Genomic DNA, 17,938 nt, shown 5'->3' with positions numbered 1-17,938 from the left:
ATGTGATAGAAAAGCCAAGTGTTTTGGTTTGTTAAAGTTGTTGGAATGCAATATACCAGAAATGGGTGGGCTTTTATAATGGGGATTTATTAGCTTACAAATGTTCAGTTCTAAGTACATGAAAATGTCCAAATTAAGGCATTAACAGGACCATACCTTCTCTGAAGAAAGGTCGCCAGCAGCTGGATCCTTCTGTCAGATAGCAAGGCACATGACCACTGTGTGCTGGCCCTTAGCTCCTGGGTTTCATTCTTTCAGCTGCTGGCTTCAGTAGCTTCCTCTCTCAGCTCCTCTAGGGACTTTTTTTTACGTCCTATGGGTCCTCTCTAACTTCTCCAGGACTTTTCTTTATGAACTTTCTGTGCTTTTTCTCAATCCTTTATCCTCTCATAAAGGACTCCAGTAAAAGGATTAAGACCCATTTTGAATGGGATGGGTCACATCTCAATTGAACCTAACCAAAAGGTCCCACCTACAACGGTTCTGCACCCACAATAATGGATTAAAAGAACATGGCCTTTTCTAGGGAATATAACAGCTTCAAACTACCACACCAAGGAACCCCAAAGATTAGCAGCCAGCCAGAATATACTGACTCCAAGGGAATGCAAGCCTTGTAGCCTCTTAAACCATGAGCCAATAAGTTCCCATTTTTTTGAGTCAATGCATCATATGGTATTTAACAGCCAGGAAACATACACTATAAACTAAAAACAATAAAAAATAAATTTTATTCATTAAAAAGAGAAAGAGCCTATAGTTTTCTACCTTCCATTAGTGCCTTTGGAAAACCCAAGCAGGGTAACAGTAGCTTTGACAATGGAAAAAGTGGTCAAACAAGAAAGGTCTGTCAGTTCTGTCCTCAGACGAATGTTGCTAAGTCAGCTGCATCCAGGTGTTCAGTGTGGCATATCTTCTTGGAGCAGGACATATCCCAGATCCAAGATGTTTGTATGGGAGGGAGTGCTGGCAGGGCTTAGCCTCATCATTCTCTCTGTTCTCTAAGAGCCAGTGTCAGACCCTGCCACCAGCCTCCTGAACAGAAGCTCCCAACAATGAAGACTCTCCTCACTGTGTTTGTCTTTCTCTATTTTTGGGAACCAGTACTGGCAGGTAAAATGAGAATCTTCTTGGGGATATTTCTTCTAGAAGGGCAATTCCACTAAGAAGCCTCATCGTTGTATTCCCATCATGGGTCCTTTAATTTTCAAGTGGAAAAAGCAGCAACCAGCATTGATATCAGCAAGATCTGGGTTTTAATCTTGACTCCCAACTTGTTAGCTACATAGCTTTGGGCAAAGTTTTGAGCTACTCTGAGCCTTAGTATCTTCATTTGCAAAATGAAAATAATAATACTTACCTCAGACTTCAGAATCTTACAAGAATCAAAGGAGATAATGAATATAATCTGAAAATTGTCTAGCACATGAGAGTTATCATTACATTTTAATCAATAATGTCCCATCTTTTTGCTGCTGTTGTTTCATTTTTAATTCAATTTATTTTCAATTCAAGGACATATATCTACAGGTAATAGAAAAATAGTCATAATACAATTTTTAAAGATTTCTGGTATAGTTTATATCTAATTTATCATTTGGATTCCTTAGGTATATGGACACTTCTCCTGAAACTGCTTATTTCTAGAGAATTAATGGTCTTTCTGCAAAAAGGAAATGTATGATGAGAATGCAAGAGCAGCTAGGGAGACATGAAGGAGACCACAAACTGGCCTCATACATAGCTTGACCATATCCATTTCATCTTGAACATTCTATTCACTCAGTACTGCTGAATCAGTCCAAATCCATATGTTGCCAGCTCTCATTTAATTTCTCAACTTCCTAAAATATTCTCTAAGTAGACGAAACAGGATTTCAGGTCATTTGACTTAACATGCTGGATTTAAGAACCCACAGAATCCAGGCTTCTTGAAGCTATTGATGGGACTGATTCCACTATAGTTTATGGCAGTGAATTCTTGGCCTCTAAATAGTCAGCAACTCCCTCTAGTCTGCAATGCTCCCTTTAGTGGACCTTGCACATTCCCAGAGATGAACCTTTTCGTTGGAACTTCTCATCTCTTTACAAAAACCATTCCAATTTACCTCCTCAAAAGTGCTACAGATTATCCTCTTGGGCTTCCCTCCTGACAAGTGAGTAAAACTGATGGCATTTTTTCATTTAGGAGGCTAATTCACCAGGGCATGATGACTCTAATAGAGTATGTGTTGTTTAAACATTCTTACAAACAGTATGAAAAATCATACTCTTTTTCTCTTAACATCATCTTACATATGAAAACAGAGAAACATTCATATTTGATGGTTCTAAGGAGTTGTACCTCTACAAAATTGCAAGTCCAGCTCGTGTGCTTTGAGCTCTAGTAGGGCTCCCCAAATTTTCCTTGTTAAAATTGATTTCACCGTCCTCTGAATTCACATTACTATTTCATATTGCAAATATCTCACTGCTCTTATCATATGTATCCTCTCTCAAAGACATTCTACGTTTCTTCTCTTTTTGTCCATACTGAAAACTCTTTAAGGGTAAGGTCTATATTATACTCAGATTTGTCTCCCACAGTACCTTGTTGACGGGACTTATAAATTCTGGTTTTGGTATAAATTAAAAAGTAGATAGATAAATAGTTACATAGATGTAGATATAGATTATATAGATACAGATGATATATATATATAGAGAGAGAGAGAGAGATAAAAAATATAGATAAAGGTATAGATAAGTGAATGACTATGTGCATAGCTAGCTTGATTTGAATATATTAATCAACCAATTTTGGTAAACTTCCAACTTCTACTTAATTATTTTTTCAATTAAAGAACTAATTATTCTAACCGAGACTCCTTAGTTTGATGAAAATGGAGGACTAATCCATTCTACGGAACAAAAAAAACCTGTGGTGAATTAACTTTCGATTCATTTTCTTTTCAGGCATGAGTCCACTGACATCAGAAATGCACAAAAAGTGCTATGGAAGTGGTATCTGCAGATTTGAATGCTATGAAAGTGAAATGTTAGTCGCTTACTGTATGTTTCAACTGGAGTGCTGCAAAAAAGGAGACCCTGGGCCCTGAAATGAGAAACCAGTGAATGCCAAACATTCACCCTGAATTTAGATTAAATGTGATGGTGCCCAAGGCTGTTGGTTTTGGGCATTATTTTAAAACAAGCAACACCTTGTTCCTTGGATTTGAAGAGCTGAGCTGCAGCCTTCTTTAAAATAGCTAAACTTCTCATAGAAACAACTTAGAACATATTTTCTCACTTCAAAATTCTATCCACACTCTCTTCAGTACCTATTTCTCAATCTAGTCATAAAAAGGAAATCTTGATTTGAGAGGTTTCAAATTATGAAAACAACTTCTTACTCCAAGCTCTACTCTATGGTTCTTTTGACCCCCACTGACCATTTTTATGAACTGCCCATCTTTAGAGAAACAGATCTGCCCTGGTACCCTGATAATTTTACACATCTCTCACGTAAGATCACATTGACAAGGCTTACCTAATCTGACCTGAGTTTTGACTGGGTCTGACCCCACTGTTCTTTCTGAAACAAGGAGATAGGTTATTTTGTAAGAGGCTGCTGCCAGGCAGTTTCTCATCCACTTCCCCACTTTTCCTTGAGCATAGGACTTTCCACTTCCCCATCCCTCAGGGTTCATAAAACCATTTGGCTGTGGTTTAGAATTGCCTCCTTAGCAGCAGACTGTCCCACTGCCCACACTGCCTGTTCTAGTTTGCTAGCTGCTGGAATGCAATATACCAGAAATGGAATGGCTTTTAAAAAGGGGGATTTAATAAGTTGCAAGATGACAGTTCTAAGGCCAATTAAAGAAAGTCTATAGAAATGTCCAATCTAAGGCATCCAGGAAAAGATACCTTGGTTCAAGAAGGCCGATGAAGTTCAAGGTTTCTCTCTCAGCTGAAAGGGCACATGGCAAAGTCTGCTAGCTTTCTCTTCTGGCTTCTTGTTTCATGAAGCTCCCCTGGGAGTTGTTTTCCTTCTTCATCTCCAAAGGTCTCTGGCTGGTGGACTCTGTGGTTCTCTTGCTATTCTGTTTGGTTCTGCTGCTTCTAGTTCCTTGTTCTCACAAGAAACTCTCCCCAAAATGTATAGGAGTCCAGTAAACTAATCAAGACCATGTAGAATGGATGGAGACACGTCTCCATCTAATCAAGTTTAATACCCACAATTCATTGAGTCACATCTTCACGGAGGTAAATTTCCAGCCTATAGTACTGAATAGGGATTAGAAGAAACCATTGCTTTCCAAGACTGATTAGGATTAAAACATGGCTTTTCTAGGGTGCATAAATCCCTTCAAACCAGCATGCTGCCCCACACCTGTCCCTCTGGTTTGATGTCATTCTTGGACTAGGGACACAGAGAGCGAATACCATGCCAATCTTAATTTTGTATCTGTGCAAGCACACATTTTCTTACTGGCTGACCATATGCAGCTGTGGTCGGCACACCTAGCAGCTTCTGACTTGGTGCTGGCGGCCTTGCTGGCTGCAAACAGCAGCTTCAGGCTGACCTGCCTCTCAGCCTGTCCACCCACAGACAGGCAGAGCATGAGAGCTCTGCACACACTGCTCAGGACCAGGGCTGGTGCACATGCTGGTTGTGGAAGAGTTTCCTTCAGTTCCTGTGCTGACCAGGGGGGTCCAGATGCCAATAGCCAATTGCTGATCTGGTACAGGGCTGAGGAACAGTCTGGTACAGTTCCAGGGAAAAGAGGATGAGGGGCTGTGAGGACTACTGTACCCCTAAATACTGTCAAACCTTTGAGCAAATCCAGTGCTGTTAACTCTGGGAAGGAAGACACTAAAAGTCTCTTGAAGGCCCAAACTCTTCTGTGCAGAGTGTAAGGGAGCTGGGTTAAAATGTAATGAGATCAGAGATAGCCGAGAATGGTAGCCAAGTCTTAAGTACACAGAGTAAGGAGTACATCCAGTCAGTGCAGGAAAATTAACAGAATTTGAGAGTCACTGGGAACCTTCTCTGAAGAGCACTGAATGTTCTGGTACAGTGGCCCACAAAACATCCCAGGAAGCCCTAGGCTTACTTCTCATTTTGCTCTTCCTTTTGGACGTAAATTCTCCATACCTCCAGATAAACAAAATCTGAAAACAATTGAGCCTGCTTCCACATTAGATGAGCCAACTTTGTTAGAGACCCATGAGAGAGCCCAGCACAAAAGCCAGGTACAGAGCCTGAGTTCCCTCTGCTGGAATAATCAGAAATTCTCTGGAATCTATTTAAATCCTACACGGGCAGAACTTTCCACTGCGACAATAAGCCAATATAGAGTGTATAACTCATCCCTTTCCTGTCCCTACCTTACTTTTCCACCAACCAAACCTCTACATTCATATAATATCAGGAAATGAATTCATTCACCAGGGCTGTTATATCAAGGCAGCTACAAATTGCTTTAACTTTTTTACCTAAAGCACGTATGTTACATGATCACCCTCTAGCTCTGCCAGGCTTGTTTAATTATATAATTAATTAAATTGATTAACTGGAACAGTCTCAGTACTTTGACATATCCAAACTCAAACCCAAGATCCAGAAGCCTTTTAAAAATTAAGTATTTACTAAATCTTTCAACAAAATGGAGAAGACTTTTTTTCATAATGATATAGGGAAATTTCCTTAAAATTCTTTCTGGACATCTCTCCCTGGTTCCTCACTCATCCAGCAACTATTCAGTGAATGCATCAGTGAATGTGTCAGTACAGCAGTGAAAATGCAAAGCCTAAAAGCCTTTTAGTGAATTTTCCAAATTCTTCCCAATATAATTCAGCTCAGATGACCAAGGGACTGGCACCAACAAGACTTTCGATAAGTTAAAAGAGCCTCATTTGGGTCAATAAGTGCCTATTTTTTTTTATGTAACCAAAAGAGGCCATTCACCAGCTAAAAGCATAACTGCTTTTCTGACTCATCCTTTTCCCAAGTCCTAATCACACTTTCCCAAAATGTAGCACATTTTGCTCCTCCCTTAGGAGTCAGGACGGTGCAGGTCGGAATCTCCTCCTGCTGCTGACTTTCCACTGCTGCCCAGTTCCTGCCATTTTTCCCACCACCCAAAATGTGGGTATCCATTTCCATCCATTCTCTGCTCAGGCTTTGAGGGTCTCATATGTCCCCACTGCTTCATCAGCCACCTCAATACAATGACCAAACCTAATCACCTGCCCTTGTTGTCACCCTGAGTTCCAGATCCAGATATCCAGCTTGCAAAAGGCAGCCTCACCTTAGTATTCTCAGTTCTTCAAAGTAAAGTTGCCCAAAAGTTCATCTTTTTTCTCTTCATGAGAACTCCAGATGTTTCTCCTAACTTTCCATTTTCTACAAAGGATATCTATATTTTCCTGGTTAAAACTGTAGATGACTACTGCTTTTTTCTTTATTTGTTTGTATATATGTTATATTATATAATTTTAAAAACTGTAGATGAAATTGTGCAGCATTTCTGTTTGACATGATGAAAAAATTAGGTAAGGGAGGTTGTTGATGGTAGCACAATACTGTAAATGTAAATAAGGTAATTGTACGCTTGAAAGTGGGCAAAATGAGAAATTTCAAGTTGTATGCCACTACAAAAAATAGTCAAAAACAAACAAACAAAAATGTAGCACAGAAACTCAGAGCATCTTGTTTCCCATCCAATACTGATAATTTGATGTTTGATCTGGTTTACCCATTTCTACACTTTAATCCATTGCATAAATTTCTGTACACAGTTTTGTGCATATGCACATATTTTAACTAAGAAAATAATTACAACAAAATGGAACTACTATGGCTAAGAGATTTCAAATGGAGTTGTGAGGCCATTCAGGATTTACTTTTATGCATGTCTCAGCCAGATGTCACACTGCCAAGGTATGCAAAACCAAAAGCAGCGATGTTTTTAAGGACGTCTGGACATCGTGAACCAACCCAAGATCAAGAAACCAGTAAATTGTCTGACTTGAAATATATCTGGAACTCCCCAAATATCCACAAATCAGAATTACAAACAACTTATGTAATCTTCTTTTTCTTTAAAAACCGTTATTTGGAAGCCCCAAGATGGCACACAGTTTGGTTGCTACCCGAATCCATGCTCTCTGGATTGCAATTCTAAGACCCCAAATAAATGTTATTGTTGCCTTGCAGCAAAATCTGTAATTTCTTCATCAACAAAACTTATCCTCAGAGTAAGTCCATTTCTTTTGCCTGAAATAGGAATATGGTGAGAAAACAATGCTTAATTGTGGTTGGAATGAAGAAAGCATCTAATAGCGGATAAGTAACGATAAAAAACTTCAACAATAAGGTTTACTGAATACTCACTATGTGGCAGGCACTGTTCCAAGAGTTATGCATATTTTATTTAATACATACAGCAGGCCTACAACTTGAGTATTTTTATTATAACCATTTTTATAGATGCAGAAACTGAGACAAGTGGCTAATTGGCTCACTCTGTTGAGAGATTAGGGCAGGTAGTTAATTGTCAGCATTTGTTCCATCCTCCTGGTGGGCTTTCCTGTACTGCAAAGGCTGAGATATAAGAACTACCTCTTGCAGCTAGGACCCCATCTGCGCCTTAGGAAGGGTGCTGTATGCAGTGATTAAACATATATACGCTGCAGCTACACAGCCTGTATCCAAACCCTGCTCCACCACTACCTATTGCTTTGAGGGTTAAATGAGTTAACCGCAAGGTACAGAGTTTCATTCTTTTTGTGAGTCTCCTTGCCTCAGATGCAGTCACTGGGGATTCATGAGGGGCTAAATTTAGGAGCTGAGTCAAGTAGGAGGAGAGAAGTGGTAGCATGCAGGGCCTCATTTAGCTGATGCAGATATCAGGTATGCTTTATCTCCAAAGACAATAGTTTGGGCAGTGGCCTCTTGTTCCCCAGGTCATGGCTGAGATGAGGTTTTCCTGAGGTTTAGCAGTGAGCCCAGGACTTCCCGATTGCCCAGACTGCTGACTGCAGTGAAACATTTGTTCTCTTGACCAACCAATTCCACACGATTGTTCTGGGAGTCGTTCCTGAAGATCAGCCTAGAGCCCACTCCCAATCCTTCCAGTGTTTAGTAAGCATTTAATTCACTCTATAAAATCCCTTTCTGCCTCAAAAGACCATTCCATTCCCATATGTGCAACTGAACCCTGATGGGTTTAGAAAATAAAACAAAAAGATGAAGTAACTTAATTGGGGTGAAATCAAGGAGAGCTCAGTCAGTCTCCCTGTGAAACCTTCATGCTTAATTGCTGTGATGGGGCTCACCTTCTTGTGTTGTTTTAATCATTCATTTACAATGACAAAGTAGTATGAAAAGGCATGAAAACAAAATAAAAAGCTCATAGATTGAACAAAAAGAAGTAAAACTGCCTGTGTTCCCAGATGTCATGATTGTCCACGTAGAAAATCTTAAAGAATCTACAAAAATAGATTACCAGAACTAATAAATGAGTTTAACAAAGTCGTAAGATACAATAGCCCAAAGAAACATAAAATACCTAGGTATAAAATGCAAAAAAAAAATTTATAAGATAAGATCTGTATGCTGAAAACTACAAAACACTAATGAAAATATCTAAAGAATTCCAAAATGGAGAGACATTCAGTGTTCATTAATTGAAAAACTAAATGCATTAAAAACATCAACTCTTCCCAAAATGTTATGTAAATTTCACAAATTTCCAATCAAAAATGCCAATAGGATGATTTTTCTAGGAATTGACAAACTGATTCAAAAATTTGTGAGGAAAAGCACAGGAACTAGAATAGCCAAAAGAATTTTGAAAGAAACACACTCAGTAGCCTTATATGACCTGATTTTAAGCTACTACGAAGCTACAGTAATGAAGACAATATGTTAAAGATAGACAAATATATCAAAGGAACAAATAGAAACTACTGAAATAGACCCAGACATATATCTTCAAAGAATATTCAGCAGAAGTGCAAATGCAATTCAGTGGAGAAAGGACAGTCTTTTCAACAAATGATGCCTGAACAATTAGATATTCACATTTAAATAAATTAACTTTACTCATGACTCATGTCATAAGACACACTGCACAAGTAGAGGAACTGGTCTTTTATAGGAGCAGACAGTTCATACAATGTATCTACCAGCAGGGAATATGAGTGTTCCTCAAGTGAATTTGTATATTAGTTGGTGGGAAAATCTACAAGTACAAAAATCATACAACATATCTTCTCCAACCACAGTGGAATGATGCTAGAAATCAATAACAGAGGGAGAACTGGAAAATTCACAAATATGTGGAAATTAAGTAACAAACTTTAAAAAATAATAATAGGTTAAAGAAGAAATGAAAAAGGAAAATAGGAAATATCTTGATGTGAAAGAAAATGAAAACACAACTTGCCAAAACTTAAGGGATGCAAAAAAGACAGTGCTGAAAGGGAAATGTGTAGTTTTAAATGTTTGCATTAAAAAAAAAAGAAAAGCTGTCAAATCAAAGACCTAACCTCACAACTGGAAGATTCAATATAGGAAGAACAAACTAACCCCAGCACAAACAGAAGGAAGGAAATACAAAGAGTAAAGCGGTGGTAAATGAAAAAGAGAATATAAAAAGCAACGGAAAGAATAAATGAAACCAAAAATGGTACTATAAAAAGATTGATAAGTTTGAAAAACCTTTAGCTAAAATGACAAAGAAAAATGAGAGGACGCAAATAACTGAAAGCAGAAATGAAAGGGGGACCATTACTCCAAACCCACAGAAATATAAAGAACTATAAGAGGATATGATGAACAACTGTATACTAACAAATTAGATAACCCAGATGAAATGGACAAATTTCCAAAATGCCCTGATTCAAAAAAAACCTAGAAGAAGATCTCAACAAACTAATAATAAGTACAGAGATCGTACCAGTAATAAAAAACATCCCCCCAAAAAAATCCCAGGACCACGTCTTCACTGGTAAATTTTACCAAACATTCTGAGAAGAATTAATATCAATCCTGTTCAAACTCTTCCAAAAAGTTGAAGAGATGTAAACATCCCTAATTTATTCTGTGAGGCCAACATCGTCATAATACCGGAGCCAGATAATATCACACGCGAAAAAAAGAAAATTACAGACCATATCCCTTATGAATATACATGCAAAAATCCAGCAGAATAAGAGCAAAATGAATCCAACAGCACATTAAAAGAATTATACACCATGATTAAGTGGGATTTATGCCAAGTATGCAAGGGTGATTCAACAGAAGAAAATTAACACAATGGAATATTATTTGCATGTAAATAGGAATGAAATTCTGATAAATGCAACAATATGGTTGAATCTTGAAGATGTCTTGTTGAGTGAAATAAGCTATACACAAAAGGACAATCTATGATCTCAATGACATGAAATAATTAGAATAAGTAAATTCAAAGAGTCAGAAACTAGAGTACAGTTTACCAGCAGCCAGAATGCAGTAGGGAATGGGGAGTTTCTATTCAGGGTGATGGAAATGTTCTGGTAATGAATAGTGGTGATGGTAGCATGACATTGTAAATGTTATATATCTGAATGTGATTAAAAGGGGAATGTCAGGTTGTACATATGTTACTAGAATAAAGATATTTTTTTAAAAACAGTGGGACTGTACAATACAATGAACCTTAATTTAAACTATGGGCTATAGTTAATATTAACAGTATAATTATAATAATATTGCTTTAATTGTAACAAAAGTTCCACACTAATGTAAAGTATCAATAATAAGGGAAACTGGGTGTGTGAGGGAGATATATGTGAACTCTGTATTTTCTGCATGATTTTTGTGTACTTACGACTTCAAAAGTAGATAAATGATTTTATTTTAAAAGTAGATAAATAAATAAGGGACTCTGTGAAGCCTGAGGCTACCAACAGCATTGCACTGATGCTCTGGGGAATTAAAAATGCAGACCAAGGGCCTTTTCCCAATCTCAGAATGGATAAGAGAGTGCTGGCTCAGTAAAGATGGCAGGAGATGTGGCATCTTCTTAGCCCCCAAAGAACATTGGAAAATATCAGTGTGAACAGCCTGCACCAACATCAGAGGCTGCTACAGAGGGAAGGCAGCCCGTTTTCAATCAAATTTCATTAGCAGAAGGACCCAAACCAGAAAATCATAAGAGAACTTTTAATAAGGTCACATGAGACACATTTGAGTTCTTTCCAGAATAACTGAGTGTTGAGGTGGACAAGATGAGGGAGCACAAGCTAATACAATTGCAATTCCATTTCTATTCCAAGGCGTGATCAAATTTACATATCACAAGTGGCTACTAAGTTAGAAAAATTAAATATGGCTTATTGCAATCCACTCTATTATATCCACATATGGGTGGACCAAATGAGTCCACAAGAGTAGACCTTTAAAAGAAGAAGACAAGGAAGGGCCTTGTTAATTGGTTGCAGTAGATAAGGAATGAATTGCCTGTATCACCTATTCTTACATCCTGAGGAGGACACACTGAGGACAATTGTGGTTGGTGACAGAAGTGGAATTAACCACTTCTCCTGAAACATGACTTGGCTATATAAACCATCACCTTTGCCTCTACCTTGGAAGAGTCCAAACAGTAGAGTTTGCTCTCAGGATATAATCTGTACAGGATGGATGTTTCATCCATCACAGCAGCAAGAGTTTGTCTAAAGCTCCAGACCTTGAGAGGGACCCTCCAGCCCACTCATCCCCGCCCCCCACCCAGGCATTTGCCCATCCAAAGCAAAATTATTCTTCTACCCCTTGTTCTCCCTGCTGCATTGGAAGCAGTGCTTCTCTCTCTTTGGCTTAATTCCTCCTAAAATCTATTCAGAGAAGAAGAGGGCTTAATTGTTAGAAACATGACTATTTTTACTATGTTCATGATGAGAAAATTTCATAATATGTAAAAAGTGAAATATTTTTATGGCCTGGTCTTACCAAACAGTTCAAAATATCTCTAGCTATGAATTCTAAAGTACAGCATCCTCAATATTTAAACCCAAGTGTTCTCAATATGATTTTTATTTTATTATTTCCAGTATCAAATAATGACAGTGTTACTCAGTAGTTTCCCAAGCAAAAAGAGCTTAACAATCCAATAGAAAAACTGGTGAGTTTTGAACAGGAATATCACAAATAAGGATGTCTAAATGGCCAATAAACAGGTGAAGAGGTGCTCAGCTTCATTAGCTTTTAGCATATGCAAATTAAAACACAAAATGATATCAAAGTTGTCTTAGTTTCCTAGGACAGCAGTAACAGATCACCACAAACAACTGAAATGTATGGTTTCACAGTTCTAGAGGCTGAACTCCAAAATCAAAGCAGAGGGCTGTGCTCCCTCTGAGTCTGTAGGGAAGAATCTCTTCCAGGTGTTCTGGCTTCTGGGGGGTTGCTGGCAATCGGTGGCAACCTCCCCCCAGCCTGTGTCTCCTTGTCTCTTCTTATAAAGACACTAGACACACTGGATTAAGGGCTTACTGCCACTATGGCTTCATTTTAACTTGCCTAATTCCATTTCTGATTACTTTATTTCAAATTAGCACATTCTGATGTACCAAGGACTAGGACTTCAACATATATTGGGGGACACAATTCCGCCCATAACAGTATACACCCCAGAGTGGCAAAAATGAAAAGGACGGAAAATTCCAGGTGTGAACAAAGATTTAAAGCAACCAGAACTCTCAGACCCTGTGGTTGGGAGTATAAACTGGTACAACCAATTTGGAAGATAGTTTGGCATTATCTATTAAAATTTGACATATACATGGCCTATAACCTAAGAATTTCACTCCTAGGTATATACCCACAGAAGTGCCTACTACATATATGGATCAAAAAACATGTACAAGAATGTTCATTGGATCAAAAAACACATTAAAGAATGAATGTTCATTGGATCAAAAAACACATACAAAAATGTTCATTGCAGCACTCTTTATAAAACTCAAAAACTGAAAACTAACAAATAACTATCTACGGTGAAGTACCCAAATAAATTTTGGTGTATCCTACAATGTAATTCCATACACCATTGAGAATGTGTAAACTATAACCACATCAACAATATGAGTAAGTTTCAGAAAGATAATGTTGAGTAAAGGAAGCCAGACACAAAAGAATACCTACAGTATGATTCCATTAATATAAAGTTCAACAACAGTTACCATGAACTTATGCAATAGGAAATCAGGCTAGTGGTTCCTTGGTGTAGTGACTGGTAGTGACTGAAGTTATGTTGCTTTTTTCTTGATCCGGGAGCAAGTTACATGAGTGGGTTCAATTTGGGAAATTCTTCAAGCTGTTTATGTATGATTTGTGCAACTTACTGATTGCATATTATGCTTCAAAAACGTTTTAGGAAACTTTTAGAAGAAACAAATTAAGTAATAAAAGAAAAAATACTGAAGACAAGGAATTTATATTATTTCCATATGAGAGACAAGACAATGTCTAAATAAAGAGGAACACAACACAAAAAAACTAATAAGAAGACATCATTTTAATGGGATAGTGAATATCAGAAGCATCTGGGTTCCCAGAGGAAATGTTCAAGTCTTCAGGTCCTCACAACTATTTCCCAACCTGTATAGGTAAATGTTTTTTTTGGTTGCAGCACAGAAATGTAGTATCACAGAAAATGTGAAATTCTTCACCTTTTATACATTTTTTCCTGCAAATACCTTTTGTTCGCCAGCATGTAGAAAAGACTCTTCTTATATAAATATTTGGTCCACTTCTAACTGCCAACAGAAACAAATATCAATGCATACTACCCTGAAGTGTTGTATTGGCATGGATAAATTAAATTGAAGGATAGTTAAAAATTTTGCAATAATAAATTGGACAGAATCAAAGATATCCCAGATACTTTATGTTCCTTTTCCAGCTACTCTTACTTTTATTTTCCCTTATTATAGGCTGTTAGTTTCCATGGTCTCCTCATACATGAGTTCAATCAACTATCTGAAGGTAACACAACCCAAAAAATTAAATTTGGAATGATTTGCTATGAAAAAAAAAAACCATTCAGGCCTCAAAGTGGTGCCAGAAGTCTGCAGAGGTCCCCTTCCAGGAGTCATGCAGAGTCTGAGACAGATACTCAAGGCAGTTTGTGATTATCAAAGCCTTAGCTTTAAGTATCAAAATGCCAACTAAACTAGGATTTTAGAAACCCACAGTTCTAGCCCTGCACTCCCAATAACATTCTGTATGACTCTTTGCAAGTGTTTTATTACCTGTCTTGGCTTAATTTCAGAATAATTGAAAGCATCCATGAGAAAACGAGTGTGAAATGGTTTGCAATATCTGAAACACATACCTGAATCTATTAATTTGTTCTTAATCTTGAGACCTGGGTGCCTCTAGAAACTGGAGGGTGGTGAAGGAATGGTAAGAAGGCAGTTTAAGAGGGTAAGAGTGGTCCTGAATCACCCTAATAAATTATTTAACTTGCAAGCTAAACCTTATCAGTCTCTGTTGGGAACAGGAATTAGGCACTGACAAGCAAATGTGTTTGTCTTGTACCAACTAACCCTGGGGTACCTCTCTGAAAACAGAAGGATCCAGTGGAGACAAAATGCAAAGTATCCAGAGATACTGCCATCTAAGGCATCAGCAGCAATCTCAACTCTATCCTCATTAGTGCCTGAGAAGGTCATCCTGGGTCTTTTGAATACCTCATACTTGACCCTTAAGTGATACTTTTTGAATATGAAGGTTCAGAACAGGTGATGTGAGCTCTCTGCAGACCCCAGCAAAACAATTTTGAAGACCTCTTTAGTGATTTAAATGGACTCCTCTCTGTATTACCAGTTGCTGGCTTCCAGAGAACATAAACTTATGTTCTAGAGAAGATAAATTCTAACCCCTCAAATTGATATTCCATAAGATTCCATCATCCTGTATGTTCATTTAATACATTTTGACAACCAGCTCTGTTTAACATCTAATTTGCCTTGGCTTCTACATGTGTGCAAGAGAGCACGGGAAGCTGACGGGGGGGGGGGGGGGGTCAAATTATAACAACAATTAAAGGAATGGCCTCCTTTCCACCCCCAAGTCCTACTTCCCCTCCAAAGGTTTCATCTTCTCACTTCCTTTTGCTCTGGCCCAGTTCTGCCAATACTAGCAGTTCGACCTTCCCTTTCAAACTTCACAGACTCCACAGGCCAAAATCCAGAATCAGTTTCTGTTCTGAAGAGAACCATCTCCCTCTATGTGTCCTTAGCATCTTCTCTCCATTCTCTGGAGCAACGAAGAGCATGAGTCCCAACTCACCACCCTCCGGGTTCAACTTCTTTTGTCCAAGTCCAGCTTTTTTCTCACTTTTGTGGAAGCTGGCATGCCCTTTCCCTTCACTCTACATGATTCCTCAAGGAGGGGTTTCCATTTTACCTGGTGGAACATAGGAGAGCAAAACAAGGACCACAAGAACCAAAGGTAAGCTCCTCATGGTCGAACCAATCAGCAGAGGCAGGTGGAAAGCAAGAAAGAGTCACTGTATATGTAGTTCTGGAGAGATGGGGAGCTGCATGGCTAGTGAACCTTTCAGGAACAAGAACATCTTGGACTCCACTGAGCAGTCCAATGAATTAAAATGTCTGACTTTGAACATGATGTCTCACTGTTAAAGCACGCTTAACTGGCTGCCACATGTGTGGCACACCCTGTAAATTGCCCTACTCTAGGCCCCGGTAGGATACTGTGTAAGGTCTTTGTATTTTCATTGTTTATCTATTTAACAAATGCCCATTGCATGCATAGTATTGTTATGCCACCTTATATATTTAAAATGCTTTCAATCTCAAAAACAAAACCCAAGCAGAGAGTACTCTCCCCATTTTAAAATCAAGGAGCATGACGCTCAGGAAAGATAAACAACATTTTCAAGTTCACACGTATCACAAGTGGCAGCAAAGGAATTTATACACAGGATTAAAGGACACCCAGTCCTAGTGCTGTCGCAGTCTATTTACAAAAGTAAGCACTTCCCACAGAGCACGAGCAAATCTCCATAACACTGCCATTTTTTTAATACCTGTTTTCCTTTTATTTTTATCTGTGCTCCCCTTCCCCCTTTTTACAATTTTTCTGTGGAAGAACTTAGTACATATGACATGCTGAGTTGTCCACTGTCTGGAGTTTGTTGTTTGCATACTCACAGCACCATTTAACTTATTCCTCTGCCCTCATTTTCCCTGAAAATTGGCAACTGGTTCCAGAGGCTTGATAAGACTCAGGTTCAATTCCTTTAGCAGGACTATAGGTTTTCTCATCTTTTCATGAGGAAGCTCACAATGTCTGTTTTTTATGTGTGTGTGATGTCATTAGACATCGTTGCTCAGTGCCTAGATCCATTAATTCATTGAGGGTTGCAAATGATGACATTCTAACTCTTATTATTTTATTTGCATTTATTACTTGAAATATGTTTATATAGAGATACTTCCCCTCATTAGGATGTCAGGATAAATGCCTACATTTTTCCCTTTAATTACTACTTTTCCAAATAACGAATTGGCTTCCTATCTTTCTCCAAATGTTTCCTATTAGATTTTTAGTATCATTGTGAAATCAGGTATTTAAATGTTTTGATCTTTTCTGTCCATTGCAGTTATCCTTATTGAAGTCCAATGTGCCCCATCTTTGACCAGTGGGAGGTTCTTCAAATTGATACCTAGTATTCTTTTGTAATTAGCTTGATATGTGACATAAAATATTCCAGGTATATTTTATATATTTCCTACCCCAAATTTGGAATTAACTATTTCTCAAGAAAGTCCTGATTTCTTTTAGTGAGAAAAGGTAATTCAAGACCACAGTCTGGGCACTAAGATATCCTTGGCCACTGGGGTGCTTATTGCTTTGGTGGGCAGAATGAGGAATTATATGCATATGTACTTGAACTGAAAGTATGAACTGATATGTTTGTGAATGATAAAAATTCCTCATGAGTTCATACTACTTCCAATACAAATTCAAGATTCCAGGACTTTTGCTTAACTATTTCTCTATTGCATTGTTATCTCCCTTCTACACCAAGAACACTGAATCACAAGCACGCAGGGGATGGCAGAATTATAATATCCCAAAATTAATAATTTGCTTTATTTCACATTATACCGAACAGTCTTAAAATAATACTATCACCACCACCAACAGATTACTGAAAAGAGTTAAAAAAAAAAAAAAAAAAACCTTTAGGATGCCTTCTCCCCATTCTCTCTCCATTTTTTTAATAGTTGTACCTTATCCACACAAGCATGGCACATACTTGATATACACTACACTCTCTCCATTTTTACCCTCATTGCGCCTAAGCATTGCAACCACCACAGAGATCACTGTCTCTCTTTAAGTATTTTGGTTGTTTGATGTTTGGACTATAGGAGATTCCTCAGGATATACTTGTATTTAGATAAATGTCAGTTTTGCTGGATATAAATCCTTGACTCACTGAGAGAGTTTAAATAGAGTGGAAAGGCTACTCTGGAAGTCACACTCATGCAAGCTTCAATTAGACATTGCTACTATCATAACTTCCCAAACCCCAGCGAAAACCATTCCAGCCAATCCTAAAGAACACTTGGCCAATATACAAGATTCTACAAAGGTTCCAAAAGCTAGGGTAACTTTCTAGAAACCTACAACCTCCAGAGGGTGCCTGGACAACTTAGAGGGGCCATCCTCTTCAGAACATCAGCTAGATCTATCTCCCTGCCCCATATTATAGACAGACCCTTCCAACGTGAAAAAGTTACATTGTCCATAGCCCAAAAACCCCCAAAGAGTAGGAGAAAGATCAAAGGTGATGGTGGAGTTATACAGAGAACGTAGGGTTTAACAAATGGGTATGACTGCTGAATCATTATATTAGTATTTCTTTTA

General features: G+C 38.1%; 2 protein-coding genes and 1 long non-coding RNA gene across 3 annotated transcripts in view; 2 read left to right on the top strand and 1 right to left on the bottom strand.

Annotated features, from left to right (window-relative positions):
* The window catches only part of LOC143677234 (uncharacterized), an 88,478-nt gene that overhangs the window by 39,156 nt on the left and 31,384 nt on the right, over positions 1-17,938 (top strand). The window lies entirely within an intron of this gene.
* Positions 1,056-3,134, top strand: DEFB134 (defensin beta 134). The gene is made up of 2 exons (XM_077151859.1): positions 1,056-1,113; positions 2,956-3,134. The coding sequence occupies exons 1-2, from the start codon at positions 1,056-1,058 to the stop codon at positions 3,096-3,098; spliced, it is 201 nt and encodes a 66-aa protein (XP_077007974.1). The 3' UTR covers positions 3,099-3,134.
* DEFB135 (defensin beta 135) lies at positions 13,562-15,503 on the bottom strand. The gene is made up of 2 exons (XM_077151858.1): positions 15,446-15,503; positions 13,562-13,791 (listed from the first exon to the last, which is right to left on the bottom strand). Exons 1-2 carry the CDS (start codon positions 15,501-15,503, stop codon positions 13,622-13,624), a joined length of 228 nt encoding a protein of 75 aa, XP_077007973.1. The 3' UTR covers positions 13,562-13,621.

This window comes from Tamandua tetradactyla, chromosome 3 (assembly GCF_023851605.1).
Source record: "Tamandua tetradactyla isolate mTamTet1 chromosome 3, mTamTet1.pri, whole genome shotgun sequence".
NCBI classification, from domain to species: Eukaryota; Metazoa; Chordata; class Mammalia; order Pilosa; family Myrmecophagidae; genus Tamandua; species Tamandua tetradactyla.
The sequence above is the reverse complement of the archived record's forward strand: the minus strand, read 5'-3'. Positions and strand labels throughout refer to the sequence as shown.

Excerpts from the sequence above, each read along its gene's own strand:
- DEFB135 (XM_077151858.1), bottom strand. The coding sequence starts at position 15,503 with ATGAGGAGCTTACCTTTGGTTCTTGTGGTCCTTGTTTTGCTCTCCTAT. Across the intron at positions 13,792-15,445 it reads GCTCTCCTATGTTCCACCAG|TTAGAAGTGGACCAAATATT; the intron begins GTAAAATGGAAA and ends TTCTGTTGGCAG.
- DEFB134 (XM_077151859.1), top strand. The coding sequence starts at position 1,056 with ATGAAGACTCTCCTCACTGTGTTTGTCTTTCTCTATTTTTGGGAACCA. Across the intron at positions 1,114-2,955 it reads TTGGGAACCAGTACTGGCAG|GCATGAGTCCACTGACATCA; the intron begins GTAAAATGAGAA and ends TTTTCTTTTCAG.